Source organism: Melospiza melodia, chromosome 1 (genome assembly GCF_035770615.1).
Source record: "Melospiza melodia melodia isolate bMelMel2 chromosome 1, bMelMel2.pri, whole genome shotgun sequence".
NCBI lineage: Eukaryota > Metazoa > Chordata > Aves > Passeriformes > Passerellidae > Melospiza > Melospiza melodia.
In genome coordinates, this window is record NC_086194.1 from 3,274,842 (window position 1) to 3,291,506 (window position 16,665).

At 42.4% G+C, this 16,665-nt stretch overlaps 1 protein-coding gene across 1 annotated transcript in view; it reads right to left on the reverse strand.

Annotated features, from left to right (window-relative positions):
• Positions 1-16,665, reverse strand: part of VIPR1 (vasoactive intestinal peptide receptor 1) — a 123,075-nt gene that overhangs the window by 49,319 nt on the left and 57,091 nt on the right. The window contains exons 3-4 of the mRNA XM_063173501.1: positions 9,868-9,975; positions 165-268 (exon numbers count right to left, since the gene is read on the reverse strand). Of these exons, the coding sequence (XP_063029571.1) occupies positions 165-268; positions 9,868-9,975 (212 nt within the window). The remainder of the gene's footprint in view (positions 1-164; positions 269-9,867; positions 9,976-16,665) is intronic.

The following is a 16,665-nucleotide window of genomic DNA, read 5'->3' on the forward strand; positions in this document are numbered from 1 at the left end:
CTTCCTTGACCAAACATTTGAACTCTGCTTCCAAGGATCCTCAAGAGGATCCTTCCCTCTTGAGGAATCAGAGGGGAATGGGAAAAGTTGGGCATGGGAACATCCTACAATTCTGATATTGATCTCTGTTAAATCTTGATGTCCACCCACCCAGGTTTACAAACCTCTTCCACTGGAGTGCTGTTGGAATCATATCCACAAGCTACAGCGTAGGGTGCAGGGTACACATCTGACCAGCCCTGGCTTGTACAATTCCTGGTCACATTCCCTGCAAGAAAAGAAAACAACATTATTTAAAAAGAAACCTTCAGCTCACTGTTAAAACCACTTCTGCCTCTTGTGGTATAAATGCCAAAGCACAATTCTTGTAACACTTAGAGAAAAACTCGCATGCTTTTCCCCTGTTATTAATTTTTCATATTACACAGAGCTCATAAATGGGAGGCATCTATTCTGTTTTAAAGTCCAGACCTCAGTAGAAAAGTACATTTTAATACAGAGGTGCACACAAAACATCCCTTCAAGTGGTACCATGCTGCCAGTTGTACCCAGACCTTTGGTTCCTGGCACTGCACCAGTATTGTTTGAATGTTTTATTGTCACATTGACTTTGTTCCTGGAAAATTTTTTATCTAAACAGAGCAGTGAAGTATTTATGCCTTTCACTGTGCCTGTGAGAAGCCAGGACAGGGATAGATAAAGGGCTCATTTCACACCATGCAGATAAGGCTGGGGGTCTGGGAACCAAATGCAGTCCTCCAAACCCAGACCTTGCCTACAACTGAGCCCTGAGCAAATGTGATTCCTGAGAAATGTACTGCACTCTGGTTTGTGAACAAAACACTTCAAAATTTGGCTGTGAAGGGAGAAAATCCACACACTGGCAACCTGTATTGCCTGTTTCAACTTGCACACTCCAGGGCAGGAAGATTTCCTGGACTGTCAAGCTCGCTGAGTGCCTGGGGCCTCTGACCAGCCAAAAAGAGCTTTAATTAACACAAGAACATCTCACTCCCTCAGCCAAACTGTCAAAACTGAAGTTTACATGGCTCTTTGGTACTCAGAGCTGCCTGATCCATCCAGGACTGTAAGAGCAAAAAGCACTTTTCACTTTGTAAAACATCTCTGCTCCCTGTCCCAGCTGGACCTCAAACCCACAGCAGCTCAATCCAGCCAAAGGAGGAGAGAGCAGCACTCAGGACAAGCCTTACCCCAAGAGGTTTGTGGGCTAAAAGGCCAAGATATGGGCTTGTCAAAAAATAATAAAACAGAAATGCACCCAACAGCACATTGTAAATTCCCCCAGCACCTCCCCTGACCACCAGTGCCCACCCTGCCCACCTCACTAAAATCCCATTACTGGGGCATCCCACTGGTGCCATTCACCTCACAAAACTGGAAAACTGGTCAGTACGCCAGAATGAACAAACAGAAATAAAACTTTGCTTCTTAAGGTGAAAAATGACACCAGTGAAGCTCAAAGAGCTTTGCAAACATTTCCAACAATTGAGCTCTCTGCACACAAGAGTAAGAAAACTCCTGCAAATGCGACCAAATCAATTATTCAGCTGTGAGTCACAAAAATATTTGAGTATCACCTCCAGCAATTTCTGACACTTTAGTAATCTGAGCATCTTCCCAACCACGGGCCTGCTCTGCACGGAGAACAATCCCCTGCCTGAAGTCACTTCTCCAATCCCTGTCACAGACGGATTTTGACATTAAACTTGCTCCTCTAATCTGTCTTTGCAGCAGATCTGAATCTGGGAGGTATTGTAAAAGCAGGGCCTACAATGCAGGGAAGAATGATGAGGAGAACTCCATTGATTCAGAAGGATAATTAATCACTTCATTATATTATTATTCTATACTATATTACACTACATCTAAACTGAAACTGCACAAGTACCCAACTCAACCAAATCTCCTGACCAACCATCAGGACACAGCTTGCAGAGATGGGTCAAGAAAACAAAACACCCACACCAGAATCCCATCAAGCAAATTCCTTCAGGTAAACAATTTTCCAACACATTCAACGTGTTCCAAAACACAGGTGCAGTAGATGAGATAAGATTTGGTTTTTTTGGAAAATCATTCTTTTCTCTGCTTCTCTCAGGTTCAGAGACTGCGAATCCCACAGGGAGGGCTCTCAAAGGTGCTTTTCTTCATTTTTCCATGGGCTGCTGGCCCAGGCTTTCCCTGCATGGCCACTGTTTGCAGTTCTTTCCACCAGGGTTCATATCAGGATCATAAAGGATCTTGTGCAAACAAATCAAGGACACGACTGTTGGGTGCTTTCAGCTTTTCTGAGTTATGCAATTTCTGTTGTTTCTTCTTTGTTACAATGGATCCCATTATCTGAACTTCCCTGCTTCCCATTTCCTGCTCCAAACTCTGTTTGGGGATGGCTTAAGATTTCACGGTGGTTTTCAATCTTTGTTTCTTATTCTCAGTGAGCTAAGGTGTGCTTCTTTCAGCTTATTTTTCTCCTGTTTCTTCTTTTCAATTGCACTTCCTCACAATTTTATGATTATTTAAAAACTCTCACCTCTCTCAATACCTACAGAAATTGTCCCAATGCTTTAGCAGATGTGGAAACCAAGGTAGAAGGAAAATCAATGACAAAGCATCCGTGGGATTAAAAAACTAATTATAAAAATTACTGTGATTTTAGGGAAACAGAGGAAGAGTTTAGGGAAACTTCCCAGAGAATTTTTTCTGCTACCCTTTGCAGCTCATGTCACTTTTAGATGTGGAAATTCACACACATGTTGTGATACAAGACACCTTTCTAAAACCTCTCATGTTCACCTGACATCTGAGAGGTACAAAAAGTAAAAGACTAGAAAATAAAGATTTGATCACACCACAATTTGCCTCAAGTAATGGATGATGTCTGTCCTCAGACCAAGTAACATTTCTACTTACTGCTATTTAAAATATCACTTTCTATACTGAAAATGAGCATAAAATTTGGGAAAGTGCCTCACAAGCTTAGCTTTCCTTTGAGGTTCACAGGCTCAGGTTAGACTGAGGTATCACACAGATTTTTATGTTCCAATGTCAAATCCCAGCTCTGCTGCAGATCCCCGATAAAAATCAGACATTTTTTGTGGTCTCACTGGCTCTTGTTTTTTCCAGACTTTGGTCATAAAGTCTAATTATTTGTCAATGGAAAAGCAAAATTTTCAAAGCACCAGAAGTTGTATTTGCCCTTTTCCAGAGCTGTTTCTCATCAATTTCTGTAACACAAGTTCTCCCTAAAATAAGCACCAATGGAGTACATTGAAAATGACAGAAGCAGAAAACACAAACTTTCTGTACTTGGAATTTATCTCCAGCCTTTCAAAGCCCACTAGATTTCCCAAATATTCCCATTTCCTATCAGACTGGAGTTAAAATTTTCAAACTGTACTCCTGGATATTTAATGAGAAAGGAGACCAGGGGTTTATAATTACATGTATTTAGCAATGCAGAGTTGAGGAGATTCACTGAGAGATTGGAAGCATCCCAGTGCCTGAAGTTTGTGCTCCAGGCTCTCCTCTGTGCTTTGGAAAAAGAAGAGGAAAGTCCCTGGTGAGAGCAGAGTCCCCTCATTCTCATGGTATTAGTTAAAGCCATGAATTAATCTGGGTTTTTCTGTGGGGTTTGTATTTAATTTTATCAATGTCACAGTGGCATGACTGTTCCTAAAAGCAATGAGGTGAAGTTTTCCATTTAAAAAAAAAATTGAAAAAGCCACAACTAACTCCCATTTGTTTTAATAATAACCTCGTTTTGCCTTGCAAGAGCTCAGTTCCTGCTTTCGTAGCATCCCAGAATGGCTGAGGTTGGAAGGGACCTCTGGAGATCATCTGGCCCCAAACCCCTGCTCAGGGGTGGTCACCTAAAATTTAGGCATGACCAGATGCCTTTTGGATATTCTTGGAATCCTTCAAGGATGGAAGCTGCACAAGCAAATCTTGTCTCCATTCAGAATCATGAAATCATCAAGGAATTATTTGGGTTGGAAGGGGCCCTAAAACCCAGCTCCAACCTCCCACGAGACCCCCTTGCTGTCACTGAGAGGAATTTCCTGCCATGGTTTATTCACGACACAGCAGATGAAAAGGGAGGGGTTTGTGGAGCAGAGATAAAACCAGAACATTTTCTTTATCAGAGGTGTTTGATCTGGGTGGGAGTTAATCACTGAACACATGAACTGAATAAATGCACAGAGCTGTTGTCTTGCTCTCAATTTTTTTTCTCCTGCTTAATTTCTTTCTGCCTCTCATCTGTTTCAAACACACCCTTCAAACTCTGAGACACGTCTGAAAGTTCATGTTACAGGTGAAGTTTTACCTCTTTGATCTTCGTGGAAAAAAACCCTCTTATTGGCTTTTAATGGGAGCTTGAATTCAGACAAAGAGATCTGAGGTCAATCATGGCTCAGGGGTGTTGGGTTTTGCCCCCCTCTTGCTTTCCTTGCCCTTTTCTGTAACAATTTCTGAAGCAGAGGGGAAGGTGGTGACTGATTGCCCAGCAATCACTCCTGCTTCTCTAGCACTATATTCCATGGACATAAATCGATATTTTCAAGCAGAAACTATTAAAGCAGTAACATTTCTATTATTTACCATTCCTGAGACACTGCTGAGCCCACTGGCACATCTCTGCTTTCATTTTTATTATTGATCTGCCCCACTGTTCCTGGGAAACACTTGGAACTTGCAGACAGCTTGCACTTAGCTGGATGCTGAAGTGCTTGGGCCTGGGAAAAACTTATGGGGAAAGTCATGACAGGATAATTTCCCAATTTGCTTCCTCTGCCTCAGTTGTGGTCTCACAATATCATTCCTTCAGTACAATTTCTGCCCACTGTTTATTGTTATTTTATATTTTTGTATTTAATAGCTTCATGTCATAGTAGAGCCTTAATTTTTTAACTTGATTTTCTCCCTTTCTTGTTTTTCACATCACTTGGCCTGCAGATATTGCTGCCACATGACCAGTGCCCTGAAACTTCCTGCACCCTGTTTTTGTGGCAAAACTCCATTTTGCCTTATTTTACTCTCCCCTTCCTGCATATTTCACTTCTAAGAGTGAAGATCCTGATCCTTATTACAGATAATTCCCCCTTTCTTAACAATAACAATGTTCCCCTTGATTAGGTGATTAGGCACCTTTTGGAAACTGTTTTTTCATCCTAAAAACAGAGCTGTCAAATTATAGGAAAAGATTCTCATTAGATCTTTTGATCCTGCAATTACAGAGTTCCAGGAAACATTTAGGAAAAAAAGATGCACATTTTTGGGTAGAGGTGGAAGTGTAGCACCAATCCTTCAGAGGAGTGTGGACAAGTACTGCGAAACCTCAGGTGCAAATAAATCATGGAATCATAGAATGGTTTAGATCTTATCTAAAAGATCAAGTCCAATCATTAACCCTACACATCCATCAAACCATGTCCCCAGGTGCCACATCCACACGTTTTTGAACATTTCCAGGGATGGTGATGCCCTCCCTGATCCTCCTTTTCTCCAGGTAATTTTGCCTTTCTGATATGAAGGCACATGTGTAGAGCAGAGAACCTGAGCAGGTCAAGGGTTCTCAGTAAAGAGAACTCCAAAAAAACCACACTCAACTTCTTGGGTATTTTAATGACCATTTTGTAGCAAATAAATAATGGGTATGGTTAATGTTGGGGTTCTTTAGAGAGATGGTGTTGTCTTCTGCTCATCTGCTGCTCTCTGCTCATCCCTATCCTCATTTTATTCAATTTCTGCTCCAGTTTCAGAAGCAATGCAGAATAAAAAGTGTTCACGAAGGAGGGGAAAGGAGAGGGGAAATAAATTTAAAACACCCAAGGGAAAAAGGAGTTTGGCCAGCCCAAAACTCAGATGGATCTCACCTCTCTGAGTGGGATTCCAGAGCTTGGCTGTGCTCATCCCCACCCCTTAGGTCAATTAATCTCAGAGCTGAAGCTTAAAACCTGTCAGTGCTAATTTAATTTGTGCATGGCGGACAATTTGCTTTTGGAGAAACTGTGGGACATAAATCCCTATTACAAATGTCATCTTCCACGTGTGGAAAGAGAGCTGGAACACCCTGGTCAAGGGGTGGAAAGCAATGCACTTTAATAATGAAAGGCGCCAAAAATATTTTCATCCATCTCCCTCACATGGCACCGACGAACGTCATGAAATAATGAAAATTTTCTGGATCTGTGAATGCCATAAAAAATTAATGTCAAATGACATCAGGACAGTTTAAGGTTTTAAAATGCCACAAGACATTTTATCCTTTATTAACCATGAGATGGGATATTAGTCATTTGAACAGCTTATTCTCCATGAGGCAGGAAAATCACATCAACTCTTTGTTCCCTGGTATTTCACTCTTTTCCTGCCATAAACACATTAAAAAGATTTTCTCTGGCTCACAACTTGATAAAAGCTTCCCTGTTCCTGCAAAGGGATCAAAGAGTACGACACAAACATTACCCAGATGATTGAGTTCCTTGAAAGCTGCTCAATGACACTCACTGCTACAAAGGAAGAGCTGCTTCACAACATTTAATGGCATTAATTTTGCAGCAAATCCTATAAAACAGGAGGCAATCTTCCCCTCCCTTTATTTGAGACCATCACTGCTTTCCCGGTTTGTTGATGGTTGTGTGCAAAGTGAATCAGAGAGAATCAAAGCTGCTGCTTCTGCTTTGGGAATGGCATCAGTTGTTGTGTTGGTGCTCTGCTGAGGTGGGATTCAATCCTGTTTGAAGACATTCCCATCTGCCAGAGCCACTGTGCAATATTTTGATTGCAAATGGAGAGAAATATGTGGTTTATGGATGGCATTAAACTCATCCTGGAGTGGGAATCTAAAAACCAGATCTAAAAACCTGATCTTCATCTCTGACCACAAAACCAGCTCAGAGACAGTCACTGAGGTTTAAAAAGGCCTCTAAGAACATCAAGACCAACCATTAACCTGACACTGCCAGGTCCACACTAAACCACATTCCTATTTTTGAACACTTCCCTGGACAATGACTCCAGCACTTCCCTGGGCAGTCTGTTCCACTGCTTGACCTCCATATAAAATCAAATATACACTACATTCTCCTCATCACTCAGCTCTGGTGAGATAATGTACTAAAACGCATTTAAAAGAGATTTTCCTTGGTGTTTTACTAACTCTGCTGCTATATAAAACCCAGTGAGTGAATGCTGTGCTCAGGGGAGGGCAGAGAGCAGGAGCAGCAGGAAATTGCTACACACAGCTGATCCCATGCACAGGGGTCTTGTCCTGCAAGATGTGATATCACAGCAGCTTCTGCCTCTTCTCCCTGGGTGTTGACACAGGAATAATGAGCTACCAGGGAATTCTGGAAATGAGGAACTCAGGGCTAGAATACTGTTGGAGCCCTGGCTGCTGAGAATTTCAGATTTCTGTGTGGCCAGGCACTGACCCCCAGGAGAACACTGCACTGACCTGAGGCTGTGGAGAAGCTTCCAAAATGGAATGATAGAACTGGGATTGTGGGTGTGGAGTTTGGATAGAAGTGTGTGAGATCACAGGGTGGGAAACTCAGAGTTTAAGGGTTTAGAATACAGTAATGGATATAAAGCAAGATGGAGGTTTGGGGTGGAGGCTGTTCCTTCTTCTCCTTCTCCTTCTCTTCTCCTTCTCCTTCTCCTTCTCCTTCTCCTTCTCCTTCTCCTTCTCCTTCTCCTTCTCCTTCTCCTTCTCCTCCATGGCTTTGGGTGGTTTTGTGTAACTGGATAAAAAGTCCCCATTGCAGCCATGTGTGGTTGGTTACTGGGTTAAAAGTAAAAATCATTTAGGTGTCATTTCTTAATTGGACAGTTGATCCTTCAAAGGCCTTGCAGAGAGAGATGGGGCTCCATTTTTAGTTTGTGAGAGTGAAGTGCTGCAGAACTCAGGGTTTGTGAGAGTGTGACAGAGATAAGAACTGATAAACATCTGAGTCCCAACAAGAAATACCATCTCACACATTTAATCCTGACCCTGACAGAAAAAAAGAAGCCAAGAATCTGCAGGATAGGACTCCAGGGATTTTTAGTTTCCTTTCCGTGCCTGCAATGAATTTTGGTGTAATCTTGGGCAAGTCATCTAATCAGCATGTGCTGGTTAATGAATGAAGTGCCCAGGCCTGTTGAACAGGGGTGATATTGTCTCCCTAACCCCATTCCTAATTTATCCTGTGTGTTTGTACTACAGGCTTTAAAAATGGAGGGTCAGCTCAATACAGGATCTCCAGTGCAAAAGAACTTAATTCTCTGTTAAGGCCTTCAGGGCTTCCACAATAAAAATAGTGAAAAATAACTGTACACTACCAGGAGGCACAATCAGCCCTGTTGCTGCACGGCCCCTTGGGACCTGAGTTTTAAACTAAAGCTTCTCAGAACACCCTGAGCAGTGAGTTAAGCTACCTCCTCCATTAGCCTCCCCTGCCCATTATTTGTCAGGTTAATTCCTTGGCCTGTGGTCAGATTTGTCATTCCAGCAGAAAAAAAAACCAACCAAATTTATTACATCCAGTTCCAGCTTGTTCATTTTCTGTCAGAGACTTAATTAATGATTGTGTTAAACTGCTCATTTTGCACAACAAACACAACTGTCCCACAGGTTGATTCAATTTTCACTGCACAACATCCATATTATTGGATTTCACCAGGAGCCATTTTTGCATCCCTGAGGTGCACAGCAGTGCTGCTGCACGTGCAGGGAGGATGTTCTGATGTTTGGGAACTCATGAATGGCTTGGAAGCCTCCTTCACCTCATATCCAAACAGGACAACCCCCACGGCAGGAAGGAATGATGAGGAGGACTCCATTGATATCAGAAGGCTGATTAATTATTTTATTATACTATATTATTCTGTATTCTATTACATTACATCTATAGTGAATCTGCCAAGCACTCAACTCTGCACACATTGCACAGAATTTCATGACTGTCAGCCCACAGTCCTGACACACACACACACCTGGCCCTGATAGGCCAAGGAACAAAAACACCATCACTGTGGGTGAACAATCTCCATACTGCATTCTACTTTGGCACAACAGGTACAGAAAATGACATAAAAATATTCTTGGGAAGAATTGTACCTTGCTTTTCTCTGTGAGGAGAAATGTGGGGTTACACACTTGGCCCTGACAGGCCAAGGAACCAAAATACCAACAATCTCCACATTGCATTCTGCTTTTGCACAAACACAGGCACAGCAAATGACATAAATATTGTTTTTACTTTCTCTGAGGTTCAGAGAACGCGAATCTCAGAAATATTTTTGGGGAGAATTGTGCCTTGCTTTTCTCTGTGAAGAGAAATGTGGGGTTACACACTTGGCCCTGACAGGCCAAGGAACCAAAATACCAACAATTTCCATATTGCATTCTACTTTTGCACAAACACAGGCACAGCAAATAAGAATTGGTTTTCCTTTCTCTGAGATTCAGAGAATGTGAAACCCAGAAATATTCTTGGGAAGAATTGTGCCTCGCTTTTCTCTGTGAAGAGAAATGTGGGGTTACACACTTGGCCCTGACCGGCCAAAGAACCAAAAGACCGTCACTGCGGGTAAACAATCTCCACATTGCATTCTGCTTTTGCACAAACACAGGCACAGCAAATGACATCAATATGGTTTTTACTTTCTCTGAGGTTCAGAGAACGTGAATCTCAGAAATATTTTTGGGGAGAATTGTGCCTGGCTTTTCTCTGTGAAGAGAAATGTGGCGACAACCTCATGCCAAGAGCTGGTTTCTCCCTCATTATTGAGATGTTCCCCCCGTGGAATGATGAGGAACCCCCCTGGGAGTGAAGCTGTGGAGCAGATTTGGGATTTGCTTACCCAGGTAGGAGGTCAGGAACCTGAAATACTTGGGGCATGGCCGTACCACGACTTCTCCCACCTCTGCTTCGGGCCAGCACGTGATGTTGTCCCACTGCCTCCTGCAGCCTGGGGAAGAGACAAAAGCAGATGCTGGAGCACTCAGGAGTACTGGATGCAGCAGAACAGCTCTGCAAAGGTGTGTAGGGCCCCTCACCCCAGCACAGGCACCTTTTGGAATGAAACCCTGCTGAATATTTCCTTTAAGCACACAGCTTTCAGCTCCCCCAGTTCCTAAAATTCAGCACTGTAATTTTCCAGAAATCAGTATGGATAGAACTGCATATAAGGGCAAAAAAAAAAAAAAAAAAAAGAAAACTATGGCAAATCAGGGTTCTTGATACAAGAACAGTGTCTTCTCCTAGATTAAAAAGGTAGAAATTCCTAATTAAATATCTCTCTTCCTTGCCCTTGATGCAGTAAAACACCTGATCTGAACCTGTGAGACATGGTCCCTTTCCTTCTGTGTCTCCCCCAAATGCCATCATCTTTTCCTCCCCATTGCAGTGATTGTGCAGCTCTCACAGCAGGAAGGGGACACAGGTGACAATCAAGGGGTCAAGGACCAAAATGCCTTCACCAGAAGCAGTTTTCTTCTTTAAAAGGGAAACACAGAACACTTCTGGAGGCTTGTGGTGGTGTTCACAGGGGTCTCAGGATGAGGCAAGAGATGAGGATCCGACTCCATGTTTCAGAAGGCTGATTTATTATTTTATGATATATATTACATTAAAACTGTACTAAAAGAATAGAAGAAAGGGTTTCATCAGAAGGCTGGCTAAGAATAGAAAAGGAATGATAACAAAGGTTTGTCACTGACCGAGACAGTCGGGACAGCTGGGCTGTGATTGGTGATTAATTAGAAACATCACACGAGACCAATCCCAGATGCACCTGTTGCATTCCACAGCAGCAGATAATCAATGTTTACATTTTGTTCCTGAGGCCTCTCAGCTTCTCAGGAGAAAAAATCCTAAGGAAAGGATTTTTCATAAAATCTGTCCGTGACAGAGGCTGAGCAGGGACAGTGCTGTGGCCAGGAGAGGAGTGAGGGAAGGTGGCACATCCAGTCTGGGAATGATGAAATAACCAACACAGGGAGAAAACACAGGGGTTTGTCAAAATGAGGCATTGCTGAAGATTTTCTGGGTAGAATCAAAAGAAAAAATACCATGCCCTTTCCACAGATTTCTAATGTTTTGATTTTGCCCTTTTATTTCTCAAAAGGCATTAATAACACCCCATGCATGCTGCACTGTTGGATCATGTAATGTTAATGCTGAAGCCAAAAGGAGTTGGCAGGTTTGAATTAAAAAACAAAAAAGGACTCAAACACATTTTTACATTGATATGTCACCATTTTAAAGTTCTTAGCAGAATTTTGACATTTCCCCCCCTGCTTTGTATTTCCAAGAGCCAGGCACTTCAGTTGCTGCCTGGGTGAGATGGATGGGTTGTCAGCAGAGCTCCCTGCTTCCAGCACCTCTGCTCTCAGTTATTTGTCCCACAATAAATGTTATTTAACATTTAACAGCACATCAGATGGAAACACTCCCCCAAATGTGACTCATGAGCTGTTGAGGTCACCAGCCCCACAGGGGAGTCTGGGGTGTGAGGAACAAAGTGGTGACAAAATGTTGAGGAAATACTCCTCAAGTGCCTATGAGAACCCCTGTCAGGCTGCACTTGTTGGTAATTACACCCAAATTCCTCCTTTAAATCATCTTGTACTCCCTGAGCTAAGGAGAGGGCTGGTGTCATCACCAGGCAGATCTGTCGCAGATCAATAGAGAGCACACAGAAATGCTTTGAAGCTGAAAAAGAACCCTTAGCTGGCTTTCAAAGTGATCTTACAGGTTTTTCCTCCCCTCTTCTTCCCTGAACAAACCGAACTTTTTAAATAATGAAGTCCTGAGCTGAGTTTATCAGAGCCTGAAAAAGGGAATAACTGATGGTATCTCCTCCGTGCAGAGCTCATTAAAAGTCAGGTTTCAGGTCCTGCTATCAGGTGCCCAGCTCAGCTCTCACAGCTCACACTTATCTCCCACCAAAGAGCCAGCAGCTCCAACAGGGGCAGGATATTAAATATTCCATGGAAAATAATTCCATGGTGGAATATTTCGTGTTCTGCAATATTTTCCTCCACCAAGTGCAATGAATTGGAGTGCAGCCATTACCTCATGATAGGTTATAATACAAAATAAAAGCTATCTGATAGCATCAGATGGCTTTTTAAATGCCCTGAATTATGCACTCTGTGAGAGTTTTGGTGATCTGTATCTTTTTCTCTGTTGACATTTTTCAGCACCACCTGTGATGTGTGAAGAAAGCTTTTAGGTGCTCACTTTTGTATAAAAAGCTTCTTTTTTTTCCTGATAAAAGGAAAGTGAAACTGGCCTTGCAAGACACATAAAGTGTATTTTTACAAATTACTGCTTCTGTAAACACACCCTGCGCCTGCCTGATAGCTCTTACCACACTAATCTTCCTCACTGCTGTCCCAGACATGCTGAAAATATTTCTGCAATAAATAAAGAAGGGAATGGAAAGCAGAACTCTGGCTTTGCCTGTGAGAATCAGCAAATCTTGGAATGGTTTGGGTGGGAAGGGACCCTAAAGATCATCTCATTCCAAATCCCTGCCACTGTCCCAGGCTGCTCCAAGCCCCATCCAGCCTGGCCTGGGACACTTCCAGGGATCCAGGAGCAGCCACAGCTGCTCTGGGCACCCTGTTCTGTGTCTTTCTTGTGCTAATTATCTGCAGTTCAGGAAAATCAGTAATTTTTAGTGAATAGAAGAGAATAATTGGAGTTTAAAGAATAGGAACAATCAAAGATTGACACCTGCAAAATGCTTTGCATGCACAGTCCAGTGCTGTAATAATCTCATCACAAGTTCAGGTAAAGCTTTGTGCCCTTTCATCTGACCCAGCACACAGACAACATTTAGCAAAGAGCCTTCCAGAAAAGGGTTTTCTTCCTCCCAAACTGATGGACTTTTGTGGTGGGGTTCACAGGGGTCCCAGGATGAGGGAAGAGATGAGAATCTTGACTCCATGTTTAAGAAGGCTGATTTATTATTTTAGGATATATATTATATTAAAAGAAAATTATGTATTATAACTATCCTAAAAGAATAGAAGAAAGGGTTTCATCAGAAGGCTTGAAAGGAATAGAAAAGAAGGATAATAACATCTTGTGACTGACCAGAGAGTCTGAGCCAGCTGGACTGTGATTGGCCATTAATTAAAAACAACCAACATGGATCGATCACAGATGCACCTGTTGCATTCCACAGCAGCAGATAATTATTGTCTTTCCTTTCCTCTGAGGCTTCTCAGGAGAAAAATCCTGGCAAAGGGATTTTTCATAAAATATCATGGTGACAGACTTTATCTTGGAAAACTGCTGGGACTGGGGGCTTGGCAGGCAAAACTCCATCTGAGGGCAGAAAGAGCTGCACGGTGCCTTGAAAGAAGGAAATCCCTCCCTTCTCTGTGGCATCACTTGGATGCAGAAAAGAGGACAAGTATGGCTTGATCACATCATGTTTGGGAATGATCAGTGCTTCCCAATCAATTAATTACTTAATTAATCAGTAATATGATATGCTATGCTATGCTATGCTATGCTATGCTATGCTATAATATAATATAATATAATATAATATAATATAATATAATATAATATAATATAATATAATATAATATAATATAATATAATATAATATAATATAATATAATATAATATAATATAATATAATATAATATAATATAATATAATATAATATAATATAATATAATATAATATAATCGTTGTGTTCTACCTTCCACTCAGCGTCTGCAGGGAGGATACAAAAGTATTTATCAATCCTCACTTGGCGCAGCAAGTGGCAATGAGTTATAAACACACCTACTCTCCATTTCTATCAAAAACAACTGCTCTGCACACCTGCCTGTCCCAAAAACCAGGGGATGCACACTGCTAGAGGCTGTGCTGTGCTTTGGGAAGGATGCCAGGTGAATCTGGAGGAGCTGTATAAAAATAAATGTGTGGCTTTTCCAAGCCAGCAGCATTTACCACCTCTCTGGGTGGCATAGGTGCAGTTTTTAAAGTCAGGGTTAGGATATTGTTGGAGTTGGCTGCTGAGAATTTCAGATTTCTGTGCTGCTAGGCACTGACCCCCAGGAGAACACTGCATTGACCTGAGGCCGTGGAGAAGCTTTCAAAATGGAATGACAGAACTGGGATTGTGGGTGTGGAGTTTGGATAGAAGTGTGTGAGATCACAGGGTGGGAAACTCAGAGTTTAAGGGTTTGGAATACAGTAATGGATATAAAGCAAGATGGAGGTTTTGGGGTGGAGGCTGGTCCTTCACCTTCTCCTCCTTCTTCTTCTTCATAGGTTTGGGTGGTTTTGTGTAATTGGATAAAAAGTCCCCATTGAAGCCACCAGTGGGTGGTTATTGGGTTAAAAGTAAAAACCATTTAGGTGTCATTTCTTAATTGGACAGTTTATCCAATTAAGGATAGTTTATTTTTTATAATGACTTGTCATTACAAAAATAAACTTTAAAAATTAAATAAAAATTTTTAAAAGAAGAGGGTTTTTTCCCCATTTTAATTATTTTAACTGTGACCCCCACACCCTCAGCTTTGCCCTGCCCTTCCTTGCCAGACCCTGAGGTGCTCTCTGGAGATGAATATCTTCTCCTGGAGGGCTGCAGGGAGAAATCCTTCACTCCTCTAAGGAAGCTGGAGCTCAGATCCCTCAATCCAGCAGCTCAGCCTTCCTCTCTGCAAGCCAAATACCCCACCAGCAAGCCAAGGGCTGCCCCAGCCTCACTCAGAGCCCTCCTCTAGGAGATTCTGGCTCAGAAGCAGCTGCAGGAAACACAGTGACACAAGAGCTCTCATTTCCTCTCCCTTTGAAAGGTTGATAAACAGAAAACAGGTCAATTCTCACCCTGGTTTGCAGAACTGGCAGACTGGAGCATTAAAAACCCATTTATTGGATTCATATCTACGCTCACAGCAAACTGTGGTCGAAGCTTATCTAGGAAGCAGCAGAGAATGACTTTCCCTCATGAATAAAGATGAATTCCAGAGCTTTGGCACAGCCCTGAGATGGGACTTGGTCTGGCTGAGCAAAGAGATGAATGGCAGCAGGCTGGTACTCTCTGAAGCCAGGAGAACTCCCAGCTCAGGGAAAAACCCTTTGAGCACATCAGTCTTTCACTAAATCATAGAATTATTCAGGCTGGAAAAGGCTTCCAAGGGCATCAAGCCCAACTCTACCCTCCAAACCCTCCCACCCAATTCTCCCTAATGCTTGGGGTCACTCCAGGTCTCTTGTGGAAGACATTCCCCCACATTTTGCTCTTGGGATCCCTGTTCAGATGCAGGGAGGCCCATCTGAGCCCTGGGGTACCTCAGGAGCTCTCAGCACCCTCAGGGGTAACAGCAGGGCCAAGGCACAGATCAGCTAAGCCAGGCTGGGCCATCCCAGGGCACCACCACAGCCTGCTGTGCTGCAATAAAATCCCATTTTCACTCCAGTTTCATACCAGCAGGCAGCTCCCAAGCTCTCAGCACTGCAAATAGCCACGGGGTGACATTTATTGTCCCCCTGACAGACCCAGCCCTGTGGCTTGCCTCGTTAAAAGTGTCTCATTACAGCCAATTATCACAGCATCCATCTCCCTGTCCCAGCTGAGCTCTGATCCTCCCTCACTGAAGGGAACAGACCCCAAAGGATGGTGCCTGCACCAATCCAGAACTCAGCACCACCCATGAGTTTGAATTTAATCTCAGTGCAGGAAAACCCACCATGAGCCCTTGGTCACCTCTGCCACCACAGAGAGCAGAGACCTCCCAAATGAGGGATGATTTTCTATTTAAAAGTTGTATGAAACAATAACAAAATATCACAGATAGATTCTTTTTATGCCATAAATTTTGTAAATTAAATGCAGTTTTGATCCTGAACTCAGGAAAATTTTTGGAATTCACAATCTCCTGTGCCCACCACCCAGGGAAACCCCTGGCTCAGCACTGCCACCACAGATTCCAGAGAGCAGAGACCTCCCAAACAAGGGATGATTTTCTATTTAAAAGTTATATGAAACAATAAAAAGTATCATAGATAGATTCTTTTACTGCCATAAATTTTGTAAATTAAATGCAGGTGAATTTTGATTTGGAATTTAGGAAAATTTTTAGAATTCACAACCTCCCGCGCCCACCACCAAGGAAAACCCCTGGGTCACCACTGCCACCAGAGATTCCAGAGAGCAGAGACCTCCCAAATGAGAGGGAATTTTCTATTTAGAAGTTATATGTAATAATAAAAAATACCTTAGATACATTCTTTTTCTGCCATAAATCTTGTAAATTAAATGCAATTTGGATTTTGATTCTGAACCTAGGAAAATCTTTAGAATTCACAACTTCCTGTGCCAAGGCGCTGCACAATTTGTGTCCACTGACAGAAAAATTCTATCTTTTTCTGAATTCATTTTGAACCTGTAAATAGCCACGGGGTGACATTTATCAATTTTCTATTTAAAAGTTGTATGAAATAATAAAAAATACCATGGATAGATTTTTTTTTTGCCATAAATTTTGTAAATAAATGCAGTTGAATTTTGATTCAGAGCACAGGAAAATTTTTAGAATTCACAACCTCCCGTGCCCACCCTCCAGGAAAACCTCTGGGCCACCACAGACTCCAGAGAACAGAGACCTCCCAATTGAGGATA